The following is a 24,499-nucleotide window of genomic DNA, read 5'->3' on the forward strand; positions in this document are numbered from 1 at the left end:
GTGGCCCAGCGCCACAAGGCAACCAAATTCAACCACCACCCCAAAACCAAAACCGTCAAGCTCCCGCAAACAATGTTCAAGCTTGCTTCAAGTGTGGTGATCCTACTCACCTTCGACCTCAATGCTCGCAAAACAATCAAAAGCAACAACAGCAACAACCTCATGGACGTGCATTCAACATCAACACGAATCAGGCGTAACATGATAATGAAGTCGTGAACGGTACGTTCCTTGTAAATAGTTTATATGCTTCTTTACTATTTGATACTGTGCGGATAATAGTTTTGTATGTGTAGAGTTTGAATCAATGCTTGAATGTACACGCTCTAAACTTCCAAAACCATTCACCGTCAAAGTTGCCAATGGCAAGTCTATCACCATTGACTCCATCCTCCGTGATTGCATTCTCACACTTAAAGATCATGAGTTTCCTATCAATCACATACCCATGCAACTGGGTAGTTTTGATATCATAGTAGGTATGGATTGGCTTCGTAAGAACCATGCTGAAATCGCTTGCCATGAAAAGTCCGTTCGACTTCCTCTTCCGTCCGGTGATACCTTACACGTCTACAGCGAGAAACCTTCAAAAAAATTTACCGGCCAATTATAAAAAACAATAATAAATAAAGTAAAACAAATATCTAATAGATGCGTCCTCTTTCTTTTTCATAGCTTGAAATCGTTCCATCACATCGTCGTCTCTTACTTTATCAAAAGTTTATTTTTTGACCGCACAAACAATAGGATTGTTCAAATATTCCGGGCCCATTTAATTGCGTAAATTCGTCTTGACATGCTTCAATTTAGAAAAAGTAATATATTTCAACGGTTGCGAATGGTAAAACCAAAGCTAGCTTCACTACCCGATAAACCAAAGGACAAGAACTATGTGTTCCGGTTTCCACTATAAGACGAGCAAGATCACTTATTCAAATATAATATCATTTTGCATCTTGGGTTAAGTTTATTAATTATATTTAGGGACTCCTTTCAATTTTATTATTGTTAATTTGGGCTTATTTTATCATTCAGACATTATTATTCTACAAGTTTTCGTGTTGAAAATGTTTGAGCTTATAAAAAAATGGGATTTTAGTACTATCAAGTATCTCATTTTTTGGTTAGAGGTATCCTTGTATTTTTAAGGGTATCCTTTATATAAAACCAGAAAAAAGCACTACGAATACGGGGTTGAGCCGTAGCCCATGCTACAACTCATAATATTGTGGTTCCGCCATTGCTTCGGATATGCAAGAGCTATCAAGCTAACTTCAAGAATTACTTGATAAAGGCTTCATACGCCCTAGAACTTTTCCCTGGGGCGCTTCAATCCTTTTCTTCAAAAGAAAGATGGATCATTCCACATGTGTATTGATTATCGTGAACTCAACAAACTCACCGTAAAAAAACCGTTAACCTCTTCCTCGCATCGACGATCTCTTCAATCAGCTCCAAGGCGCAACGTGTTTTTCCCAAATCAATCTTCATTCTGGTTACCATCAATTTCGAGTCCTCGAAGAGGACATTCCAAAAATCGCATTTTGTACTAGATATGGTCACTACTAGTTTGTAGTCATACCTTTCGGGTTGACCAATGCACCCACGGTCTTCATGGATTTGATGAACCGTGTGTGTAAGTTATACTTGGATCATTTTGTGATCATTTTCATAGACGATATCTCATCTATTCTAAAACCCAAGCTAAACACGAGTGAAATCTACGTTTAATCCAAGAACTCCTACGCGTCGAACAACTATATGCCAAATTCCCCAAGTGTGAATTTTGGCTAAAAGAAGTTCAATTTCTTGGCCATGTTGTGAACGAGAAAGGCATTCACGTTGACCCCACCAAAACTGAAGCCATCAAGAATTGAATTGCACCGAAGTCTCCATTTGAAATATGTTCCTTCCTTGGATTGGCCGGTTACCACCGCCGATTCATCTCCAACTTTTAAAAAATCGCCGTTCCGCTCACTTTGTTGACTCAAAAGGGTTATCACTTTGCAATTCTCATATTTTCCCTCTTCCTGATGGTAACGAGATAAGGTTATTACTTACGCATCAAGACAACTTAAAATACACGAGAAGAACTACACTACCCACAACCTTGAACTTGGTGCGGTTGTTTTTGCGTTAAAGATTTGGCGACAGTACCTTGACGGTACTAAGTGTATAGTTTTCACCGACCACAAGAGCCTACAACACATCTTTAACCAAAAAGAACTCAACATGCATCAAAGACGATGGGTATAGTTGCTCAACGACTATGATTGCGATATTCGCTACCATCCCGGTAAAACGAATGTCGTAGCCGATGCCCTTAGTCGAAAAACTCATGTGAAGAGGGTTCATTGCTTCCAAATCCTAAACGACCTTCAAAACCGTATTCGTGAGGCACAATACTCCTCTGTCAACGAGGATAACTTGTACGACGAGATGAACTGTGGTGCCGAAAGCCAACTCGCATCTAAATCCAACGAATCCTCTACTACCTTGATTGAATTTAGGTTCCGAACCATAACAACCTCTGTGACCTCTTGATGAAAGAGGCACACAAGTCTCGATACTCCATTCTTCCAGTGCCGACAAGGTGTACCAAGACCTTCGAACATCTTATTGGTGGCCCAGTATGGAGAAAGACATCGCAACTTTTGTATCCAAATGTCTCACATATTCCAAAGTCAAAGCTGAACATCAACGTCCTTCTGGCCTACTCAAACAACTTGAAATTCCGATTTGGAAATAAGAGAGTATAGCCATGGATTTCATAACCAAGCTTCATCGAACCTCGTCTGGTCATGATAGCATTTGAGTAATCGCTGACCGTTTGACCAAATCCGCTCACTTTCTCCCCATTCGTGAAGATTACCGAGTTTAGAAATTAGCTTGTGTCTACATGAATGAAGTCATTTGTCGTCATGGTATGCCCACCGATATCATTTCGGACCGCGATGGTCGTTTGACTTCTCGCCTTTGGCAAACATTTCAGATCGCAATGGGTACACAACTTAATCTTAGTACGACTTTTCATCCTCAATCAGATGGCAAACCGAACGTACTATCCTACCCCTTGAGGACATGCTTCGTTCGTGTGTAATTTATTTTGGTGGAAATTGGGATGTAAATTTACCTTTGATAGAATTCTCGTACAATAATAGTTATCACTCCAGTATTCAAATGGCTTTTTTGAAGCATTGTATGGTCGTAAGTGTGGTTCGCCTATTTGTTGGCACGAGATCGGCGAGGCACAAATCACCGGTCCTGAGCTCATACAAGAGACGACGGACCAGATCCTACAAATCCACGACAACCTCCTCAAAGCTAGAAGTTGACAAAAGAGCTACGCCGATAAACGTCGCAAACCATTGGAATTTAATGTTGGCGATTACGTACTCTTCAATGTATGCCCTTGGAAAGAAGTTGTTTGATTTGGTAAGAAAGGAAAGCTCGCTCCTCGCTTCGTAGGTCCTTTCAAGATTCTCGAAAGGATTGGCAAGGTAGCGTATCGACTGGAATTACCTCAAGAACTCAACAACGTCCATCCAACGTTTCACGTTTCGAATCTCAAGAAGTGCTTAGCTGAAGAAGGACTTCAAGTTCCGCTTGATGACTTACAAATCAACGAGTCCTTGCATTTCGTTGAAAAACTGGTCAAAGTTCGCAGTCGAATTCCCATAGTCAAGGTGCGATAGGAACGGAAACATGGCGCTAGTTATTACTTGTGTCACAACACTGAACACTTTCCTAAATCTACATGGGGGTCAGGTTGAGATGGTAGTTAAAAAAATAGTTTACGATTTGGACTTACAAAATCATACATTCATAATTCAATTCAATGAGAAACGCGTCATTTTCGGAAAGTTCAAGTGTTGATCTTGATCTAATGTCTAACTTGTATAATAATTTAGCAAACGGAAATTCTAAATGGCAACAAGTAATACTCTAAGTAGCGAACTCGGGAGGTATGGTGCAAAAGATTTTTTATCCGGTATGAGTCCAATCATTTTTTTAAGATTTGATATGTTGGCTTAGTGGAAATGTAAGGAAGACCAATTTCCGATGCTAGCGACGATGGCACGAGATTTACAAAATGTCCAAGCTTCTAAAGTAGCTTCAAAATATGTTTTTTTTTGTGTTAGTGGCAAGATTGTATTGATACGAAGAACAAGACTCGCTCTTCCATCGATCGAGATGTCCATTTGCTTGAAACATTTCTTGGATGTGGTGAAACGAATACAACATATTTTCTCATTTGAAAGCGAATTAGAATACGAACAGAGATATACGAGAACGAGGTAGAAAGTGGAATGATAAACCCAATGCCGACGACGAAGCCGCATATGATGAGTACCTACGCAATAACTAGGATTCGGGTCGCAAAGTTAACATATCACGAGATCGAAGAATAAAAATATAAAAAGTCAAAAAGATATTACCAATTGTATATTTTTTTTAATCTAATTTGTGTTTCAAATAATGTATTTCTAAGTTTTTGAATATTAAATAAAAAAGAGAATTTTAGTTTTTTTTTCTAAAAGATATTACCAATTGTATATTATTTTTAGTTATCTTGTCCTTTGTTTGAATTGGTTGATAAGTAGTCATATAAAATCGTAAGATTTCGTTGCTATATATGAGCATATTATAGAAGATACATTTGTTGCCACCCGTTCTTACATACAAGTATACAACTAATTGAAAAACCCTGTAAAAGAATCTTATCTGAAATCTTATGTATTTATCACCAATGGATTATCGACGAGTATGTTCGTCAAAACGTGTTCCTACATATAAACAATAAAAATCATGGATTAGAATGGCGAAGTCCTATATAAAGTATCACAGACAATCTCAAATTTGTGCGTTAGGGCAACCGTCATCAATCACCAACAAATATTTTTAATTTTCCACATATTTTAATCGTGACCCATCTCTGACCAATCTCATTCGTCGATGGATTATCATCATTCATACTTGTTTCTCAGTAATGCTCATATCTATTTATTTGTCTTTAAAACATTTCTTAACCTAAAAGCCAATCTAGTAATGTTTATATCAATTTATTTGTCGTAAAAACATTTCTTAACCTAAAAACCAATAAATATACTTTTTTAAACTCAACTAAATTCGATACACCTTCTTTTGTTCTTACAAAATGTCACATTTATTGGTTTTTAGATATAAACTCAAAACACATTCCTTGATTAAACTATTCAATAATTCATTCTTGAATTTGGTTTAGGCCAAGGCTAAACATCAATCAACTTAACCAAAAGAGATAAAAGTTGCAAAAACTTAGAAACAAATGGGGCAAAACTTATAACCATTCAATAGTCTAGGGCTACTTTTAACAATTCATACCTCCAGTTTTCCCTTTTTTAGTTCTTTCATCTTACTTATTTATACACACATCTCTCGCATATACGCACATTCTTCGCCATCACAACCGTACCAAACCCCCAGATTCACGGCGGAACCACACGGCGGCGCCGGAGCGGCTCACGGCGGCACATCCGGCAGTCTCTAATCGGCGGTCTTCTCCGATCGGTCGAACAATAACACGAGAAACGATTCGTTTCGCTAATTTCAAACCCTAATTTGAAACCCTAAGTTCAATTAAATCAATATGCATTCAATTAACCGTTAAATTTTATCAATAATTTCTGTAAGGAGAAAGTTAATTGTTGGTATAGAGTTATAATGGCGGAATTAGGGCAAGAATCGGTGGAATTTACGACGTTAGTGAGTAGAGCGGTTGAGGAATCGTACCTTTCGTTGAAGGAATTGGTGGAGAAATCGAAAGGTGCTGATATGTCTGATTCGGAGAAGAAGATTAGTATATTGAAGTATTTGGTGAAGACTCAGCAGAGGATGCTGAGATTGAATGTTCTTGCTCAGTGGTGTCAGCAGGTTTGTGTTTTGTGTTATTTGTTTGTTTGTGATGTTCAATTGTTTATGATAATAATAATAATGTGAATGTGATACATCGTCCTTTATGTAAGAGATTTGTTTTAGTTTAAGGGAATGTGTTAGATTCTGTGATGCAGACAATGTGGATGTTATATGAAGTTTTGATGGTGAAAATTGTGTTTGATTATGTGTTTGGAAATAGAGAAGAGTTTGTAAGAGTGGGGAAGGTCAGTGATACGGTTTAAGCGGTAGGTTGTAATGTTTGTTTAGGGGACTTGCTGTGGTCTAGAATGAGATGTTAGGGTTTAGTAGGAGTTACCATATAGAAGGTTGAATAATGGGGATGATACTATGATGGATTCTTTGTTTTAATATACAATAGCAAAATTTGTTTTGATAGTGTGAGTGTGTGACAGAACAAGTTTGGGAACATTTACTGGTTAATAAGGCCTTGGTGAAGAGGAAGATGGAGAGTTTTTAGTTTAGGGGTATGCACTGAGTTGTGAATGAATTGATGATTTGATGATGTGTTAAGTTGTGTGATGTGTGATTGTTTTGAAATCATAGTTATTAAAGCGAGCTCCCAGGCGCGCCTAGGCGCAGGGCGGGAAAACACCGCTTCGGGTTCCGAGGCATTTAATGCGCGTGGGGGCAAGTAATTATTATTATTAGAGTAAAATGCCTGGATAGTCCCTGTGGTTCGTTAAAATTTCACCTTTAGTCCCCAACTTTATAAAATTACACGCATGCTCCCTGTGGTTTGTTCGGTTGTTACTCGGATAGTCCCTGAAGTGGACGGGGGTTAGTTTTCTCAGTTAAGTCTATGTGAAATTACTAAACTAACCTTAGTTATTAGAAAAAAAATAACTAGAACCACAAAGCATGGGTCCGAAAAAAAAGTGCAAGTAACATAATTATATAAAAATATATCTTAAAACAAAACCAAAGTACCAAATTCATCATATAAAAGCAAAACATTAACCCAAAAAACAAAAGTTTCAAATTCAAACATTCAAAACAACAACCAAAAAACCAAAGTACCAAAGTCTTAAAACATTCAACCATCGGACTCGTTATCAACTTCAAACACGAGAGGATCTCCACCTTTGTTCATTAGGTCTTCATCGGAATCTTCATCGATCAACCTTCTTTTATTGGCATGCATGAACTAACCTGAAGATTATTGGCATGTGTTGTTGAGAGTCGATGTTGAGATCCAGTGATTGCGTATGTTTGTTGAGAGTTTGAAAGGTCTCCTATAGATCTATGTTGTCAAAAGCATGTGAGGTGCGTGCCTAGGCGACCGGGCGCAGCGAGGCACGAGTATAGCGCCTGGTGGTGGCTCAGGCGAGAATATGGGTTTTTTTCTGGAAAACGCTGCTCAGGCGAGCACCCAGAGCCAGGTGCGGGTGAGAAAAGGCACGGTCTTTAAACATGTGAGCGCCCAGAGCCTGACATATGCGCCTTAAGTGCGCCTTACGCCTTTGACAACATAGTTATAGATAGAGGCTGAAATACAAATCTTAAAAAAAAATAATAATTACTTACCCCCCATGCGACCTTTGAATAATGGAAAACTGGTCAGCTAGATGCAAACAGTTAGTAGTTGAATCTTTACTTTGAATGCTCAATTCACTATTTTTGCTCAAAATGTTTTTCTTGAAATTGGAAATGATTATCTGAAATAGTTGTCTTAATGGCTGAAAAGAATAAGAAAACAAGTTGTAATGTTGTATATCGTGTAAGAAGGTCGTAATTAGTATCATTAGCACTTACATTATACATGCACTCATAGAATCATTCTTCTTTGTACATTTAATAACCTGTTTTCACATAAAGTGTCAAACAACATACTTTTGAAGTGCAATTTCTTTTTTGATAAAAAAACATTTTTACTTAAAACTACACAATAGAACAATTGAATTAGGAAAAGCGCTCTTAAAATTCATAATAACCTCAATCTGGCAGGTATAAGGCTCAACGCTGAAAATTCTAATTTGTACAAATAATATAGAATGGAGGGGGCTATTACCTTTATCGATTATGCTATGAATGAATACCAAGCTTATTCTTTAAAATTTAAAAATACTGCCCTATGATATGCAGGTACCACTAATACAATATTGCCAACAACTTGCATCAACCCTATCAAGTCATGAAACATGTTTCACTCAAGCTGCAGATAATATGTTTTTCATGCATGAGGGACTACAACAAGCTCGTGCTCCAATTTACGATGTTCCATCTGCCATTGAAGTTCTTCTTACCGGCACTTACCAGCGGTTACCAAAATGCACAGAAGATGTAGGCATTCAAAGCTCATTAACTGAAAAACAGCAAAAACCGGTGCTGAAGAAACTCGATACCATTGTTAGATCGAAATTACTCGAAACCACACTTCCCAAAGAGTTCTCCGAGGTTAAAATCTTTGACGGCACCGTAAATCTTTGTGTTCCAGGAGAGTTTAACGTATTGTTAACACTTGGTTATCGTGGGCACCTATCAATGTGGAGAATATTGCATTTGGAGATACTCGTTGGTGAAAAAAGTGGTCCGGTGAAACTCGAAGAAACTAGACGGTTTGTTCTTGGAGATGATTTAGAACGTAGAATGGCTGCTTCCGATACTCCTTTCGCAATTTTGTATTCCATTTTACATGAATTTTGTGTAGCTCTTATTATGGACACTGTGATAAGACAAGTTCGAGAAATTAGGGTAGGTAGATGGAAAGATGCAATTCGGTTTGAGCTCATATCTGATGGTAATTCGGGTCAAAGTCAAAGTAACGCTGCTGGTCCTATGCAAGTAAGTCAAGATGGAGAAACAGATTCGGGTGGTTTACGGACACCTGGATTAAAGATTATTTACTGGTTGGATTGTGATAAAAACCCTGGAACATCAGACTCAGTATCATGTCCGTTTATCAAGATCGAACCGGGGCCCGATCTGCAGATAAAGTGTATCCACAGCTCATTTGTCATCGATCCTGTAACCAATAGGGAGGCAGAATTTTCAGTTGACCATAGCTGTATTGATGTTGAAAAATTGCTACTAAGAGCTATTTGCTGTAATAAGTATACTCGCCTGCTTGAAATCTACAAAGAGTTAGGGCGAAATAGTCATATTTATAGAAGCGGGGGTGATGTTATTCTTCACCGCCAAGTTGATCAACGTGGTGCTGAATTCAATAAAGTTAGTATTGTGGTTTGACTTTTCATGGCTTATACAGTTGATTATGCTCGTTTTATTGATGAATAATGTACTAAATTTCTCTCTGCAGGATGACAATTTGGATTCAGATGGGCAGGAGGAAGTGTTGCGAGTCCGTGCCTTTGGCTCATCGTTTTTTACACTTGGAATAAATATAAGGTCTTACTTCAACCCATGTATATACATATGTATGTTCGATGTATTATTTTTGCCATAGAGTAAAATACACGGATAGTCCTTATGTTTTTCCAGAATTTTGGATGTGGTCCACGGATGGTCCCATTGGTTTGCACTTTGTAACGCATTTAGTCCCCAACTTTTGCCAAAAGTACATGGATGGTCCCTATGGTTTGCACTTTATAACCCATTTAGTCCCTAACTTAGACCTCTTTAAACCTTTAGATTTGTTGGCTGGGGACTAAATGCATTACGAAGTGCAAACCACAGGGACCATCCGTGTAGTTTCGGAAAGCTAGGGACCAAATCCAAAATTTTGGTAAACCACAGGGACGATCTGTGTACTTTACCTCTTGCTACATCTTCACTGAATGCTGATGAGTTCTTAAATGTGATTTAACACGTGTTTGCTGCTGACATTCTTCAGTATAGATAATTCGCTTGGCTGAAATTTAACTAAAAAGGCGTCACTTAAGTAGGGACTCTTTTCACGGTTCCTGTTCACTTGTTTAGTTATTATTTATATAAAACACAATAATAGTATGCCTATTACCTTGTACCTACATCTGTTGTTTCTTTGGATAAATGAGTTTATTTAGTTATCTCCAAAGGTACTTTTCTACATGTTTTTTTATTGTGTGGCTGAAGATAAATGTCATAGTAAAAAGTGTTTTTCTTGTAACTTACAGGACCGGGCGATATCTTCTTCATTCATCAAGAAATATCATCGCATCTTCATCACTAAGAGAATGTGAGGAAGCATTAAACCAGGGAAGTATGACTGCAGCTGAAGCATTTATAAGCTTGAGAAGCAAAAGTTTATTACATTTATTTGCATGTATCGGGAGGTTTTTAGGCCTTCAGGTAAGAAGTAACAACTATTGTTTTATAAGAAATTTTGAATTATCTGAAGGTTGAATGTATTATCTTAGAAGTTCCATCATAAATGATAAATCACATATTCTTGCAGGTGTATGAACATGGATTTTCACCTGTGAAGGTGCCAAAACACGCCTTAAACGGTTCCAACATGCTTCTTTTGGGATTTCCTGATTGTGGGAGCTCGTATTTCCTGCTGATGCAACTTGAAGAAGACTTTAGACCTCTTTTTAAGTTGTTAGAAACTCAGCCGGATCAATCGGGAAAACCTGACTCATCTGTTACCCGAGTTAAAAATGTTGATATAAGTCATAAGCATATGCTTGAAGGCGAACCCAATTTAAGCCTTCTTGATTATAACGCCCCGACGTCCTCCGCAAATAGTTCTTCTGATCGTAGTCTTCTTTCTGATTTGGTTGTCGAAAGTTCCGGTCTATCTGGTTTTTCTTCACTTGTGGATGAAATCTTCGAGCAAGAGAGACGATCCTCTGCTTCTTCCTTTTCTGTCCAGAGTTACAATCATGCGTCTGGAGCAATGAGTTCTCATATTGACAATCCAAATTGGAACGGTTCGTTGTATCCTATGAGTAATTACAAGGGTTGGGTAGCGTCTGGTTCCACCAGTTCAATCACTTCTAGAAGCACAACCATGAAGAAGATGGCTGCTTCGAAGTCCGATCAAGATTTGGCTTCTGGGTCTCCACATTCTGTTGAAGTTGGTTCTTATATCACAGGTGGACCTCGTGTTTCTGCCGCAAGTGCAAGAGGAAATGCTTTCAGAAACCCTGCTTCAACTTCAGGTTGTTCATTTTAAGTCACTTGATCTAATAGATTCAATCTTTTAATCTACCCGTTATTGTTATTGTTATTATTATTATTATTATTAATTATAATTATTTTATTAATATAACTAAAGAGGGTGTCTTAGGAATAGTAACTAAGGCACATCCTCTATTTTTATTTTTTTTTCTGTCAAATTTACAACAATGTCATCCAACCCATGTTTTTTTTTCCTTTTGTGTATTCAACCCTTTAACTTTTAGCATTGCCACTTACACCTCCTCAGCTTTCTAAAAACTTTGTAAAATGTCATTTTGACCCTTTGAGTTTTACGTGCTTATTTTTATGTACGTGAGTCGAATACAATACATTCTCGTGCTTATTTTTATGTACGTTTTTGTTGATCTACGTTTTGTTCGGAAATAAGTCGGGTCAAATATAACACGTTTTCACTAGGCGGTATAAATTCGAGTTACCTTACGTAATGACTTCGCTGCAACCCGTGGTACCATTTAACGTAAAAAAACACTATTTTTTACGTGCTTATTTTTAAGTACGTTTCGTTATAAATCCAAGTTGGTTTATGTTTCGACGTAAATTTTCTCTGTAATGAGTCAGGTCAAATATAATACATTTTCGTGCTTATTTTCATGTGCCTTTTCAGTTGATCGACGTTTTGACGTAAATTTTGTTCCAAAACGAGTTAGGTCAAATATTTGACGGTATAAGTTCGAGTCGACGGGTCAAAATACTAATTTACCCATAAATGCCCAATGGGTCATTAACTCATTTTGGTTGACCGGTGAAATGGATGAAACTTAAATTTTTAGGTTAGTAGGTAAGTGATAAGTCGTCCAAAGCCTCTTTAGTGCACAGAGCCTTCTAAATCATTTTTATGACAATATACATTACTAAAACAGTTTAAAAACACTTTGGAATCCAGATCTAGCTTGTTGGTTGCAGATAGAGATGGTTAAACAGGCATATATTGGGTAAGATTTTAATAAGAAAAAATGTGTCGAAATTGTCACCTCTAGTTAGAACTGAAAGTATAATTCTTTTCACCTACCATATTAATTTTACTTTACAATATTAGCAATGAATTTTCTCTTGCAGTTTACATGAAATACGTTCTTTTTTCAGATTCAACACCAGATTCCCACATCACTCATATCTCCAGAGAAAATGGATCAAGAAAACGAACATTATCGGACATGTTAAACTTACTTCCGTCACTCAAGTCCCAAAACATACTCGAGCAAACCTCCAAAAGAAGAAAACTCACAAACACAACTTCTACACAAAATCAGTTGGGCAGTGTAAGCAATGTTGAAAAATACAGTTATGTGAATCTTATAGCAGAAGCAAATAAAGGCGACGCAGCATCAAGTATATACGTGTCTGCTCTTTTACACGTGGTCAGACACTGTTCACTCTGCATCAAACATGCTCGGTTGACTAGTCAAATGGACGCGCTCGACATTCCATATGCAGAAGAAGCAGGCTTAAGAACCCCATCTTCAAACATATGGTTCAAAGTCCCATTTGCAAGTAACGATACATGGGAACATATATGTTTAAGACTCGGGAAACCTGGCAGCATGTATTGGGATGTCAAAATTAGCGACCAACATTTCATTGACTTGTTTGACCTTCAAAAGGGAAGCACTAGCACTCCGTGGGGATCTAATGTCAGGATTGCTAACACATCTGATATAGATTCTCATATTCGTTATGATGCAGATGGGGTTGTTTTGACTTATAATTCCGTTGAAGTCGATAGTGTTAAAAAGATGGTTGCGGACATTCAGCGGTTGTTTAATGCCCGGACATTTGCTTTAGGAATGAGGAAATTACTGATTGTTAGACCTGATGAGAAAACAGAAGAAAGTCGGTCCAATGGTGACATTAGATACTCTGAACAAATGAGGAAGGCGTTTAAAATCGAGGCTGTTGGATTAATGAGTTTGTGGTTTAGTTTTGGTTCGGGAGTTTCAGGGGTTCTTGCTCGTTTTGTTGTTGAATGGGAATCGGGTAAAAGTGGCTGCACGATGCATGTGTCACCTGACCAACTTTGGCCTCATACCAAGGTATGTTTTGAACTTTTAAAGTTACTACTTAAATGTAATGCATTTTAATTGACATAAAATGGATTTTTATGGTTATGAAATTCTTCTTCTTCTTCTTCTTTTTTTTTTTTTTTTTTTTTTTGAGTTTTTCCACATAAAGTAATAGAATGGAATTAAACTTTAAAATAACAAATTTACCCATATATCATGTCATAAAATAACAAATACATGGTATCCATGTCAATGTTCAACTTTTAATAGTGGTAAAATGCTTATATGTATGTTTTCAACAAGTTAAGGGAGTTAATCAAGTTAAAAGACATTAAGGTTCTTACCTGTTAAAAATAGGAAAGTTGGTTAGGTTTTCTTTGATTTGCCCACTTAACAAAAATTTTAACAAATACACATATTTTTGGTAACTCTCAACAAAATTTAAGGATTTACCTATGTAAAAAAAGTTCAGGGACTAATATGTGAGAACTCAGAAAGTACATTGGGTTTCTTTTTTCTTTTATCATGTCTTCACTGGTTGATTGATTAAAACTAGCGGGAGCTACCATGCATTGCTGCGGTGTGGTGTTGAATATTTACGTGATGACGACATATTGGTAAATCACGAAAAAGCTACGTCATTGTAAAAGTAAACCTTTAGAAATAAAAAACGAACTTTAAATATTCGTTTAAGAAAAAGTAAAAAACGAAAAATCATAAGAGAAAAATGAAGAAAAAAACCTACAAAACTTTGATGACTTGTTCGAACAAACTTATATCAAGACACAGATAAAAATAAGCACATTGCAACGACACCCTGGGAGCTTTATAAAAATTATAAGTTGAAAGTTGTAAGTGAAAGCAAAGTTCGTTTAAAAGTAATAATAATTACGAATGCTGCCGGTTCCGAAACCGATGCCAAGGCGATATCGGTTCGGTTCGTCACGGTAAAAATAATCAAATATGTTCGACCCATTTGACTTTAAACAAACCTTTTATTGAAATGTAGATGAAAATAAGCCGTAACGGTATGTTTGGAATTTTACAACGCGTTATATTATATTATAGAATGACGTAAAAGGTAAACGACATCACTTTATACAACAAAAAAACTAAACCATGGGTCAACTTTGATGACATGCACATTTGTGCTTCAATAACTTGTACATTACCATCCACCACTCGGTTTTAAACAAATTCTCGGTTTTAAACAAATTTTATATCAAGACGTAGATAAAAGCTAGCACGTTGCAGTGGCATAATCGGAACTGTATAAGATATCATATCTTAAAATTTGTAAGAGAAAAAGAAAATATGTTCAAAACTAATTACAGAAATAAATAAGTAAGTTTTACTATTCATTTAAGTTTAAAATTGTATATAGAGTAATAATGCTTTTATTAGTTGTACATTACTCTCCACAACTCGGTTTGAAACAATATTTATATCAAGATGTAGACAAAAATTAGCATGTTGCAACGGAATAATCAGAACTTTATAAAATATCGTATCTTAAATTATAAAAGTTATAAGAGAAAAACAAAATATGTTAAAAAATAATTACTGAATTAAATAATAATAATTTTACTATTCGTTTAACTTTCAAAGTGTACATAGAGTAATTCTTTATTCAGTTTTTAGAGGATTTCATCAACGGGACAGAAGTTTCATCTCTTTTGGACTGCATTCGGCTTACCGCGGGACCCTTACACGCTCTTGCTGCTGCAACACGTCCTGCACGGGCTGCTCCAGTTTCCGGGGTTCCTGGTGCTGCTTCATCTGTCTCAACACTATCAAAACCAAACGCTTACGGGCAGATGCCAAATGGTTCGAACCCGAATGCTGTTCACGGTCCCGGTTCTGGTGCGAATCCTGGTGCATCCGCCATGTTGACTGCTGCTACTGTGGCTGGGCGAGGTGGCCCAGGAATCGTTCCTAGTTCACTATTGCCAATTGATGTCTCATTTGTTCTTCGTGGTCCCTATTGGATTCGGATAATATACCGGAAACATTTTGCGGTTGACATGAGGTGTTTTGCTGGCGATCAAGTTTGGTTACAACCTGCAACACCGCCAAAAGGCGGTCCAACAGTTGGAGGGTCATTACCTTGTCCACAGTTTCGTCCCTTCATTATGGAACATGTTGCTCAGGAGTTGAACGGGTTAGACCCGAATTTCACCGGTGGTCAATCTACGGTTGGACCAACTAATTCCAACAATTCAGTCGCATCTTCCAGTCCACAACTCTCGACCGCCAACGGCAACCGAGTCGGCCTTGCGGGTCCTACAATGTCTCGCCCAGGAAGCCAACCCGTTGGTTTTAACCGTGCTACAAATGCCATGTCAGCGTCGCCGAATTCACCTTTAGTTCGTAGAGCACCTGGTACAGTTGTTCCTGCTCATGTTAGAGGAGAGCTTAATACCGCTATTATCGGGCTTGGAGATGATGGGGGTTATGGTGGCGGGTGGGTCCCTCTTGTTGCTCTCAAAAAGGTTCTTAGAGGCATTTTGAAATATCTTGGTGTATTATGGCTTTTTGCGCAATTACCGGAACTCTTGAAGGAAATCCTTGGATCGATTCTTAAAGATAATGAAGGTGCACTCTTGAATTTGGATCAGGAGCAGCCGGCCTTGCGCTTCTTCGTGGGGTAAGAGTATAATCGTAAATTAATTATGTTTTGACCTGTTACTCGACCTGCCCGTTTTGCGTGTTTAACATGAAATAATAGTTGATCTTTGCAATAAATATAATTAGAGATGGCAAAATGGGCAGGTCGGGCAGATTGGATAATGGGTCACCGAGTACTATGAGGGTTGAAATGGATCAGTTAGGGCTGGTTGACTAGAAATACACTTTTAAAATTATATTATTTCAATAAGAGTAAAATGTCATTTTTGTCCTTGAGGTTTGGCCACTTTGCAACTTTCGTCCGAAGGTTGGTTTTCCGCATCTGGATCCAAAAGGTTTGAAATCTTGCCATTTTCATCCAACTCGTTAACTCCATCCTTTTTTCTTCGTTAAATGAGGGGCCTTTTCTAGTCTTTTCAGACATTTTTATTAAAATAAAAAACACTATAAAAAGTCACCTCTGTTTGACTTCTCCCATCCCAAACCCTTTTAATCATCGCAAAAAATGTCTAAAAAGACAAAAATGTCCCTCATTTAACGGAAAAAAATGGATGGAGTTAATGAGTTGGATGAAAATGACAAGTTTCAAACCTTTTGGATCCAGATGCGGAAAAACAAATCTTTGGATGAAATCACAAAAGTGACCAAACCTCGGGGACGAAAATGTCAATTTACCTTTTCAATAATAATATCATATTTTGACTAAATTGATTTGCGAGTTCCATACAGTAAAAATACAGTTTCAGACTTTGGGTTACCTTTGGCCCGTTTTCTTTTAGCTATATTTTTTAAATTCAGATTTAACCTGTTTGAGCGTTTAGAGAAAAAAACGCTATCCAAACTGACCTGTTTACAAGTAAACGCTCCCGAATTGCTACGTCTTAATTAGATTTTTTGATGCAGGGGATACGTATTTGCGGTTAGTGTTCACAGAGTTCAACTTCTTCTCCAGGTTCTTAGCGTAAAACGATTTCATAACGCACAGCAACAGCAGAACACCTCGGTAACCGGTCAAGACGAATTAAGTCAAACTGAAATAAGTGAAATATGCGACTACTTCAGCCGCCGTGTTGCATCTGAACCGTACGATGCATCCCGTGTTGCATCGTTCATCACTCTTCTCACATTACCAATTTCCGTTTTGCGAGAATTCTTGAAACTAATAGCATGGAAAAAAGGTTTAGCTCAGGCCCAAGGCAGTGATATTCCACCGGCACAAAGATCACGAATCGAGTTATGCCTTGAAAATCACACGGGATTAGTTACAGACGGAAGTTTGGAAAACTCATCAGCTTCAAAAAGTAATATTCACTATGACCGCCCTCATAATGCTGTTGACTTTGGGTTGACCGTCGTTCTTGACCCCGCACACATACCTCACATTAACGCTGCCGGTGGTGCTGCGTGGTTGCCGTACTGTGTTTCCGTGAGGTTGAAGTATTCGTTTGGTGAAAACCCTAATGTGTGTTTTCTTGGAATGGAAGGCAGCCACGGTGGGATGTCGTGCTGGCTTCGGGTTGAAGACTGGGAGCTTTGTAAACAGAGAGTGATTCGGACAGTGGACGGGTCTTCGGGTGGAGATTTGAATCAAGGGAGATTGAGAACGGTGGCGGATAATGTGCAGAAGACGCTACACAATTGTCTTCAAGGGTTGCGTACTGGCGGAGGCGGTGTTGCCGGAGCCAACTCGACTTGACTTGACTTGTGGTTATTTATAGTTGGTGGTATTTGTTTTGGGGATCATTATATGTAGTATTTTTAGGTTAAAGTTTTCCCTTTGTACAGATCAGGAAGTGTTATTTTGTGTTCTTATAAACATTGTCTTCATCTTCTGAACAATAACAAATAGTGGTTTCAGTGCATTATTTCAAGAGAAGCTCGAGCGCAGTACGTTTAGCTTCGTAGAGCTTGAGCTTGTTTTGGACTGTATATCCAAAGCTCGAGCTCGGATTGTGAGGGGTTTTCTAAACTCTGGTTCGGCTAATTTATTATTTATTATTTAATTACAATGTATACTTGGGTAATATATACATTGTAGCATTCGATTTTGAACCTTATCCATATGGCCTACTATTCAAACATTACGTCTAATCTAGCCTCTAGGATCGGCACTGAATTTACTGATCTTGAAAATAGCAAAAAATCGTACCGTTACCAAAAATGCTCGGTATGGAATGTATTGAATTGGTACCTGATACCATTTGCTCATCCTTAGTGAGGTGGATGATACTCATTTTTTAGTAATTGTTACAAAACATGATCTTAATTATGCTATGTTAATGTTAAAGACATAATGCCATCGTATATAAGTGTAAATTATACATTGGCAGCCGACACAAACATACGAACAAAGTTATGAGAAAAAAAGACCCTGGAATATCAACAAGGCATAACATGAGACATAAAGAGCATCTAATGCCATTATCAACATCGCATCAACTCTTTAGTGGAGATAAATTATAAACACTAGTATTTGTTATCCACAATATTCATTCTAACCTTCAATCTTTCATGGATGCACCACCACCACAATCACCACCACCTCCGACGCAGCAGCTGCAGCCGCAGCCGCATGAAGAACACAACGCACCAATCCTAAAATATAAGGTGATATAAGTTACCAACCTTACATATTACATATATAATATTATCAACTTTAGTTATGATCTTTGCCTCATGCATGTTCTTGCAGACATGGGTTCTCAAAGTCTCCATTCACTGTGTTGGTTGCAAGCGAAAAGTTAAGAAAGTCCTCCAAACCATTGAAGGTATTTAAGCAAAAGCTACAAGTGATTTATATGGTTCTTGCAGTTGTTATCAACATAATATAATATTGGTTCTGAAAAAAAGTATTTTTGTGTTTCTGAGCAAAGAAAACTTTAGTTTTGCAGGTGTGTATATCATTGATATTGATTCCAAGCAGCATAAAGTTACAGTTGTAGGCAACGTTGAAGTGGATGCACTTATAAAGAAGCTGGTAAAGACCGGAAAGCATGCCGAGAAGTGGCCGGAAAACCCCGCCAAAAAAGAGAAGATGCCTGTCTCCGGCGAGAGTAAAGGGTTTGAAAGCAGCAGTGATGAAGAAGATAACAATAACAATAATATTAATAATAATCACCCCCCAACTGGACCAAATGAGAATGGAAACACTCCAGGTAACTACGGCGGAACCAAGGGGGTCAAGAGGGTCCGCTGACCCTCTGATCACCAAAACTTTTTAGATTTATATATATAGAAATATGATATTTTTAAAGAACATAAGTTGAAAAAGAAAACCTATGATGACCTCTGACTAAAAAGTTTTAAAAGTTCTAGTTCCGTTACTGCAGGTAAAAGCGGTGGTCCATCGGTAAAGTTCGCCGGTGTCCCGCAGAATATTCCAGCTCAGGCGAGTGATCAAATGGGTGGTGGTGGCGGTGGCGGTGGCGGAGGAGGGCAAGGTGGAAAGAAAAAGAAAAAGAAGAAGAAAAAAAAGAGTTCAGGTGCAGCAAAGGCTCCTGGTGGACCAGCAGACACTGGATTGGTACCTCCAGAACCGGGGACTACTCAAGTGGTTGATCGAATGCATCTCGGCTCTCCACGTGGCAACTCGTATCCGGTGCATGCTGGTCCAGCTTACGCTGTATGTTACAATGAGGCGCACCCGAGTGGAAACAGTGGTCATGCGTACTATATTCCTACGACGCCATACACGTATGATTACACGGAGGATGATGATGGCTACGTAATGTCATCTCGTCCGTCCGATACATTTGAGATACTTAGTGATGAAAATCCATATGGATGTTATATTATGTAACTATGTAAGGCAATGTTCCTCCCCGTCTGGGTCGACGGTTAGAGAGGTGTTATTAATTATTCCCCTAATCTCCCCGTAAGAATGTTTTGAAGGCGGTATTTTTCGCAAGTTGTTGGTTCATTTGGCGTGTCCGGAATGAAAAAAGTATTCAACAACAAGAATCCGTTTATCTAGAGATTGGTTGAAGATACGTATGAGTGTCGAATAGTGCTAAGAATCTACGTATTGTGCGGGTAGAATGGTGTAATTTTAACTTTTCTAATCTCGTGTAGGATGATATATACTCGTGGTGTATCCCCTAGCATGTTGCTAGTGTAGTTTTTAACTTTTTATGATAATATACGTCGTTCAAAACTCAAATGTAACCATGTATGAGTTGTCCTTTATTTGAATATTATTGCAAAGTCATCATAGGGCCAAAATAGTTGAGATAAATTGAGGTTGGGGCACAAATATAAAAAAAAATTCTTTTTAGGCTAATAAGGTAAGAGTGGTATAAATCACAGGGGTTAAAATCGTAGTTTACTCTAGTTTTTTCATGTTCCTTTTATTTGAATGTGATTGATATTTTTAATTTTTAATTATATATGATTACAAATAGTTATATCCAATCAAAATAGCTAGTATGTTTGAGATTATGAAATTTCGTGTATCTAACATTTAGGGCCTGTTTGTTTGCCACTTAATACTTAATGGCCTCTTATTACTTCATGTCTGGGTCAGATTTCAGATTGTTTGTTTCATGCCTCTTAACACTTACCCAACCTCTTATTACCCTCTGACCGGGTCATACATTGTGTGGAGTCTGACCCATCTCTGAATGAACGTTAGACTTCAATATCCCTCACATTCTTCCTCATCTTCTACCACCGCCTACCACCTCCACTCTGCAGCGCCTCCCCCTCAATCGGAGGTCCACAGCCGAGCTTCTTCCACCTTCTACCTCCTCCACTCTGCAGCGCCTCCCCCTCAATCGGAGGTCCACAGCCGAGCTTCTTCCACCTTCTACCTCCTCCTCTCTGCAGCGCCCTCCCCCTCAATCGGAGGTGCACAGCCGACCTTCTTCCACTGGCGACCTATTTAGGGTTCGTTTCTCTGATTTATTATACACTTTGAATTCTCTGATTTCGTTTCTCTAATACTTCACTGCTATTTATATTCCAACCCGATGTTTCGTACTTCCAAAGTTAGGGTTCGTGGTCATTGGTTAGTTTCTGTGTTGGAAATTTGTATATAGTTTGTGTTGAAGGTTTAATTGCTGATAAGAGTAAATTGGGTAGTTTAAATGGACATTTTTGAAGCTGTATATTTGATCTATCAGAGGGGTAAAAATGTCATTTTACACAGTCATTCAGAGGTGCAACCAAACAGCACTTTACTGGTTCAGCACTTATTGGTTCAGAGCCTCTTAACTAGAGGTGGCAATCTTGACCCAAAGGCTTTCAAGTGGGTTGGTTTGGGTTGCTTTTTAAAATTATATGGGTTAGTTTGGGTAAGATATTTTAACTAAACGGGTCACAACGGGTCAATTGAAATTCTATCTTTTTATTTTCGGGTCAAAGCGGGTCGGCAACTTTAAAGAAATGGGTCGATGTGGGTTAGCACCTTAAAGAAACGGGTCATGTTTTGGATCATAATGGGTTTCGGGCCGGCACAAGTATCCGCACAAGACGGGTTACGGCACGAAACATGTTTTGCATTAGAACGGTTCCGGTGCGAATTGAGTTTCGGACCGAGACGGGTTTTGGCACGGGACGCGTTTTGGATCGGAACGGGTCGGTTCGGATCGGGTTTGGGCCGACATGGGTTTCCGCACGGGACGAGTTTCGGATCGCAACGGGTTTTAGGCCGACACAAGTTTCCGCACGGGACGAGTTTCGGATTGCAACGCGTTTTAGGCGGACACGAGTTTCCGCACAGGACGGGTTTCAGATCGCAACGGGTTTTAGGCTGACACGAGTTTCCGCACGGGACGGGTTTCAAATCGCAACGGGTTTTGATTGTATTAATGTTGTTTTCTGATTACTTGTTGGGTTTGGTTGTTTGATTGATATGTTGGTTTGGTTTATTAGCTCATAACCTGTGTAAGAATGACCTAGAATCAGCTGGTTTAATGAATATCATTGGGAAAGTTGTTAATTGTTTCATACAGTGATCGAATGGTTCTTTGTTAGGTTGGAAGTTTAAATTTAAAGCTAATGTTTGATCCGTTTTTTTTCGGTTTTGTTTCGAATCGATTTTAATAATTTCAGTTTTTTTTTGTTTCGTTTCGGTTTTGGGTTTTTTTTCCCGTTTGGTCAGTTTATTCGGTTTCGTTTCGGTTGAGTTTTGTTTTTTAGTTTCGTTTTAATCGGTTTTTTTTTGTTTCGTTTCGGATCAGTTTTGATCATTTTTGTTTCGTTTCAGTTCGGTTTTTTTTTTTTTTTTTTGTCTCGTTTTGGTCGGTTTTGATTTTTTATTTCGTTTTGATCCATTTTTTTGGTTTCGTTTCGGATTGCTTTCAATTTTGTCAGTATTTTTGTTTCATTTCGGATCGGTTTCAATCTTTTCAGTTTTTTTGTGTTTCGGTTCGGTTTCGGTTTTTTTGTTTCTGTTTGGTCGTTTATTCGGTTTCGTTTCGGTTCGTTTTATTTTTTGTTTTGTTTTGATGTTTTTTTCGGTTTCGTTTCGGATAGGTTTCGATCCTCTCAGTTTTTTGTTTCGTTTCGGTTTTTTTAAAGTACAATCTCTCTTTTTTAAAAGAAAGCAATTTTTAACCAACCCAACCCGAAACCCGTTCTGACCCGAACCCGTTTCAACCCGAACCCGTTCTGACCCGAACCCGTTCCGACCCGAACCCGTTCCGACCCGAACCAAAACAACCCTTTTTTGTAATTGACCCGTTTGGACCCGAACCCGTTTTGACCCAAACCCGTTTTGACCCATGACCCGACCCGACCCGAACCGACCCGTTTGCCAGGTCTACTCTTAACCATTCAGACCTCTTATTCATTCAGCACTTATTGATTCAGATGTTGCCAAACAGCCCCTTACACTTTATGTACTTGTTATTCATTGAAAACTATTTTTAACGGCAAACTAATATTCATATACATGACTTAACCTAATCTAAAATATTTATATACAAGCTTTTTATAAGATTTTTTAGGACAGAGGAAAGATATATTAGCACTATACCATGTTATCCGGAGACATTCATGAATAAAATTATGCAATACTCTAGTAATGATAAATTGAATTGAATGAGGTTGTGGAATGCGAACCCTGATTTGTATTTGTTAAATTTTGAATTTACGATTTTGGTATAAAACACCATATGAATTCTAAAAAACATAATGGCTTGAATCCTAATACAGTCATGGTGTTTTAACATCTGGAATGATTTTGGTTATTTTGAAGGTATAAAACACCATTCAGATTCCAAAAACACGACTTGAATCGTAATACAGTTATAGTATTTTAATATCTGGAATGATTGTGTTCTTATTCAAGTCATGATGTTTTAACATCATCTAAGAATGTTTGTATTGTTATTCCAGATTCACGATGAATGTAATCACAATATAATGTTTCCAGATTCAAGATGTTAAAACACGATAACTTGAGTCATAGTCAATGTTTAAAAAACCACGCCTTAAATCAATTTTTCTAGACGGTAAAACACCATGCCTTGAATCTTAATACAATTGCTTCACTAGATGCCACAGATGTGTTAGGACACTTCAATCTTGCTGTCTTCAACCTTTTCGCTAAAAAAATCGCCGAACAAATTTTTAGCGATTCCTAGATGATTCAAAGTACAGAATGAACGAAGAAGATTTGTTTGGTTACATTTATAACACAATCTAAACTTTTAATCTTGTTCCATGATATCTGATTTTGGATGGAAAGAATGAGAATTGTGGAACTTTGCCCGTGGTTTGATTGTCATGAGATATGTTTTTTTTTTAAATTAAATGTTGTAAAAAAACATTATTACTCTAAACTAGTCAAACCAATTAAATGTTGTAAAAAGACATTATTACCCTAAACTAGTCAAACCAGTCTCAAAAATACCACACTATTTACAATTTTGCCACTTTTGATCTCAATCATTAACTACTAGATCTAAGGGCGTAAAACACTTTTTACCCTTCTCATAAAAAAAAACCCTTCTTTTTACGTTAACCCCACCTTATAGGTAAAAAAGATTATTAGCTACCCCTTTAAATTTTAATATACAATTTAAGATATAATTTTATAAAATCGAAGAATAACCGGTGACTAATATCTTTCTTTTAAAAGCAATAGCAAATGTTATTCATATAAACGTACTACTTATTATAAGGGTGCTTGGAGAGGGTTCTGCAAACCCACTCGAAAAGTGGTAGGCATGGGCGGCCACCCGGAAACACCAGTCCCTGGGCTTGCGCCAGGTACATGCATGGTGGTGATTGACAAGTGGGAGGCGACAAGACGTGTTCATGGTTTGCCAATGATACCGAGAGGGCGAGGAGGGTCGGGGTGTGCTCAATACCAAATCTAACCGGTCACAATTTAGTTAGGTTTTTGTTTTAATTTAATTTAGAAATTTGTTGTGGTATAAGAAGCACATCCATTTTCTGGGATTTGATAAGTTGTAGCAAATAATGAAAAATGTTGATGTGAAAGAGAGAGTCGTTACATAAATAAGGCAAGTGGGTTAAGCATTCCTTCCACTCTAAAAAATATTAAGGTTGACTTTAATGTCAATTAGGTTAGTTATGCATACAGAGGCTGGCTTCTGTACAACACAAGAGTCTTGTACGAAGCATACGTGAGTATGTGAGCCATTGATCTTCCAAGATCAATGGCTCAAAGTATTCCAGTGGCATTTTCGTAAATATGAGATTCAAACAATTGAAGAAACAAATAGCAAAAGGGTATTCTGGTCATTTCCCACTTAACAAACTCTCTCCCCTCTTGATTTTCAAACTACCGTAACTTTTTCATATTTTAATATTTTTTTTTTTAAATTACACCATATTAACAAGCATTTTACGTAATTACGTAACAATAGCTGACAATGTATTAT

At 37.8% G+C, this 24,499-nt stretch overlaps 2 protein-coding genes and 1 long non-coding RNA gene across 3 annotated transcripts; all 3 read left to right on the plus strand.

The window, feature by feature from the left end:
* Positions 1–5,404: 5,404 nt before the first annotated feature.
* LOC110899252 (mediator of RNA polymerase II transcription subunit 14) lies at positions 5,405–17,518 on the plus strand. Its single transcript, XM_022146139.2, has 8 exons — positions 5,405–5,913; positions 8,020–9,105; positions 9,194–9,282; positions 9,990–10,164; positions 10,271–10,979; positions 12,103–13,049; positions 14,654–15,666; positions 16,551–17,518. The coding sequence occupies exons 1-8, from the start codon at positions 5,704–5,706 to the stop codon at positions 17,341–17,343; spliced, it is 5,022 nt and encodes a 1,673-aa protein (XP_022001831.1). The 5' UTR covers positions 5,405–5,703; the 3' UTR covers positions 17,344–17,518.
* A 563-nt stretch (positions 17,519–18,081) lies between these two features.
* Positions 18,082–19,811, plus strand: LOC110899251 (heavy metal-associated isoprenylated plant protein 36). The gene is made up of 4 exons (XM_022146138.2): positions 18,082–18,254; positions 18,340–18,415; positions 18,539–18,802; positions 18,977–19,811. Exons 1-4 carry the CDS (start codon positions 18,159–18,161, stop codon positions 19,444–19,446), a joined length of 906 nt encoding a protein of 301 aa, XP_022001830.1. The 5' UTR covers positions 18,082–18,158; the 3' UTR covers positions 19,447–19,811.
* A 338-nt stretch (positions 19,812–20,149) lies between these two features.
* Positions 20,150–24,143, plus strand: LOC118485389. The gene is made up of 2 exons (XR_004875846.1): positions 20,150–20,531; positions 23,774–24,143. It is a non-coding gene; the product is annotated as an uncharacterized LOC118485389 (long non-coding RNA).
* The last annotated feature ends 356 nt before the right edge of the window (positions 24,144–24,499 follow it).

This window comes from Helianthus annuus, chromosome 13, assembly GCF_002127325.2.
Source record: "Helianthus annuus cultivar XRQ/B chromosome 13, HanXRQr2.0-SUNRISE, whole genome shotgun sequence".
NCBI classification, from domain to species: Eukaryota; Viridiplantae; Streptophyta; class Magnoliopsida; order Asterales; family Asteraceae; genus Helianthus; species Helianthus annuus.

Bases quoted from the DNA above. Each gene is read 5' to 3' on its own strand.
- LOC110899251 (XM_022146138.2), top strand. From the start codon at position 18,159: ATGGATGCACCACCACCACAATCACCACCACCTCCGACGCAGCAGCTG. The intron at 18,255-18,339 runs GTGATATAAGTT...ATGTTCTTGCAG, and splicing joins CACCAATCCTAAAATATAAG to ACATGGGTTCTCAAAGTCTC. The intron at 18,416-18,538 runs GTATTTAAGCAA...TTAGTTTTGCAG, and splicing joins AGTCCTCCAAACCATTGAAG to GTGTGTATATCATTGATATT.
- LOC110899252 (XM_022146139.2), top strand. From the start codon at position 5,704: ATGGCGGAATTAGGGCAAGAATCGGTGGAATTTACGACGTTAGTGAGT. The intron at 5,914-8,019 runs GTTTGTGTTTTG...TATGATATGCAG, and splicing joins TTGCTCAGTGGTGTCAGCAG to GTACCACTAATACAATATTG. The intron at 10,165-10,270 runs GTAAGAAGTAAC...ATATTCTTGCAG, and splicing joins GGAGGTTTTTAGGCCTTCAG to GTGTATGAACATGGATTTTC.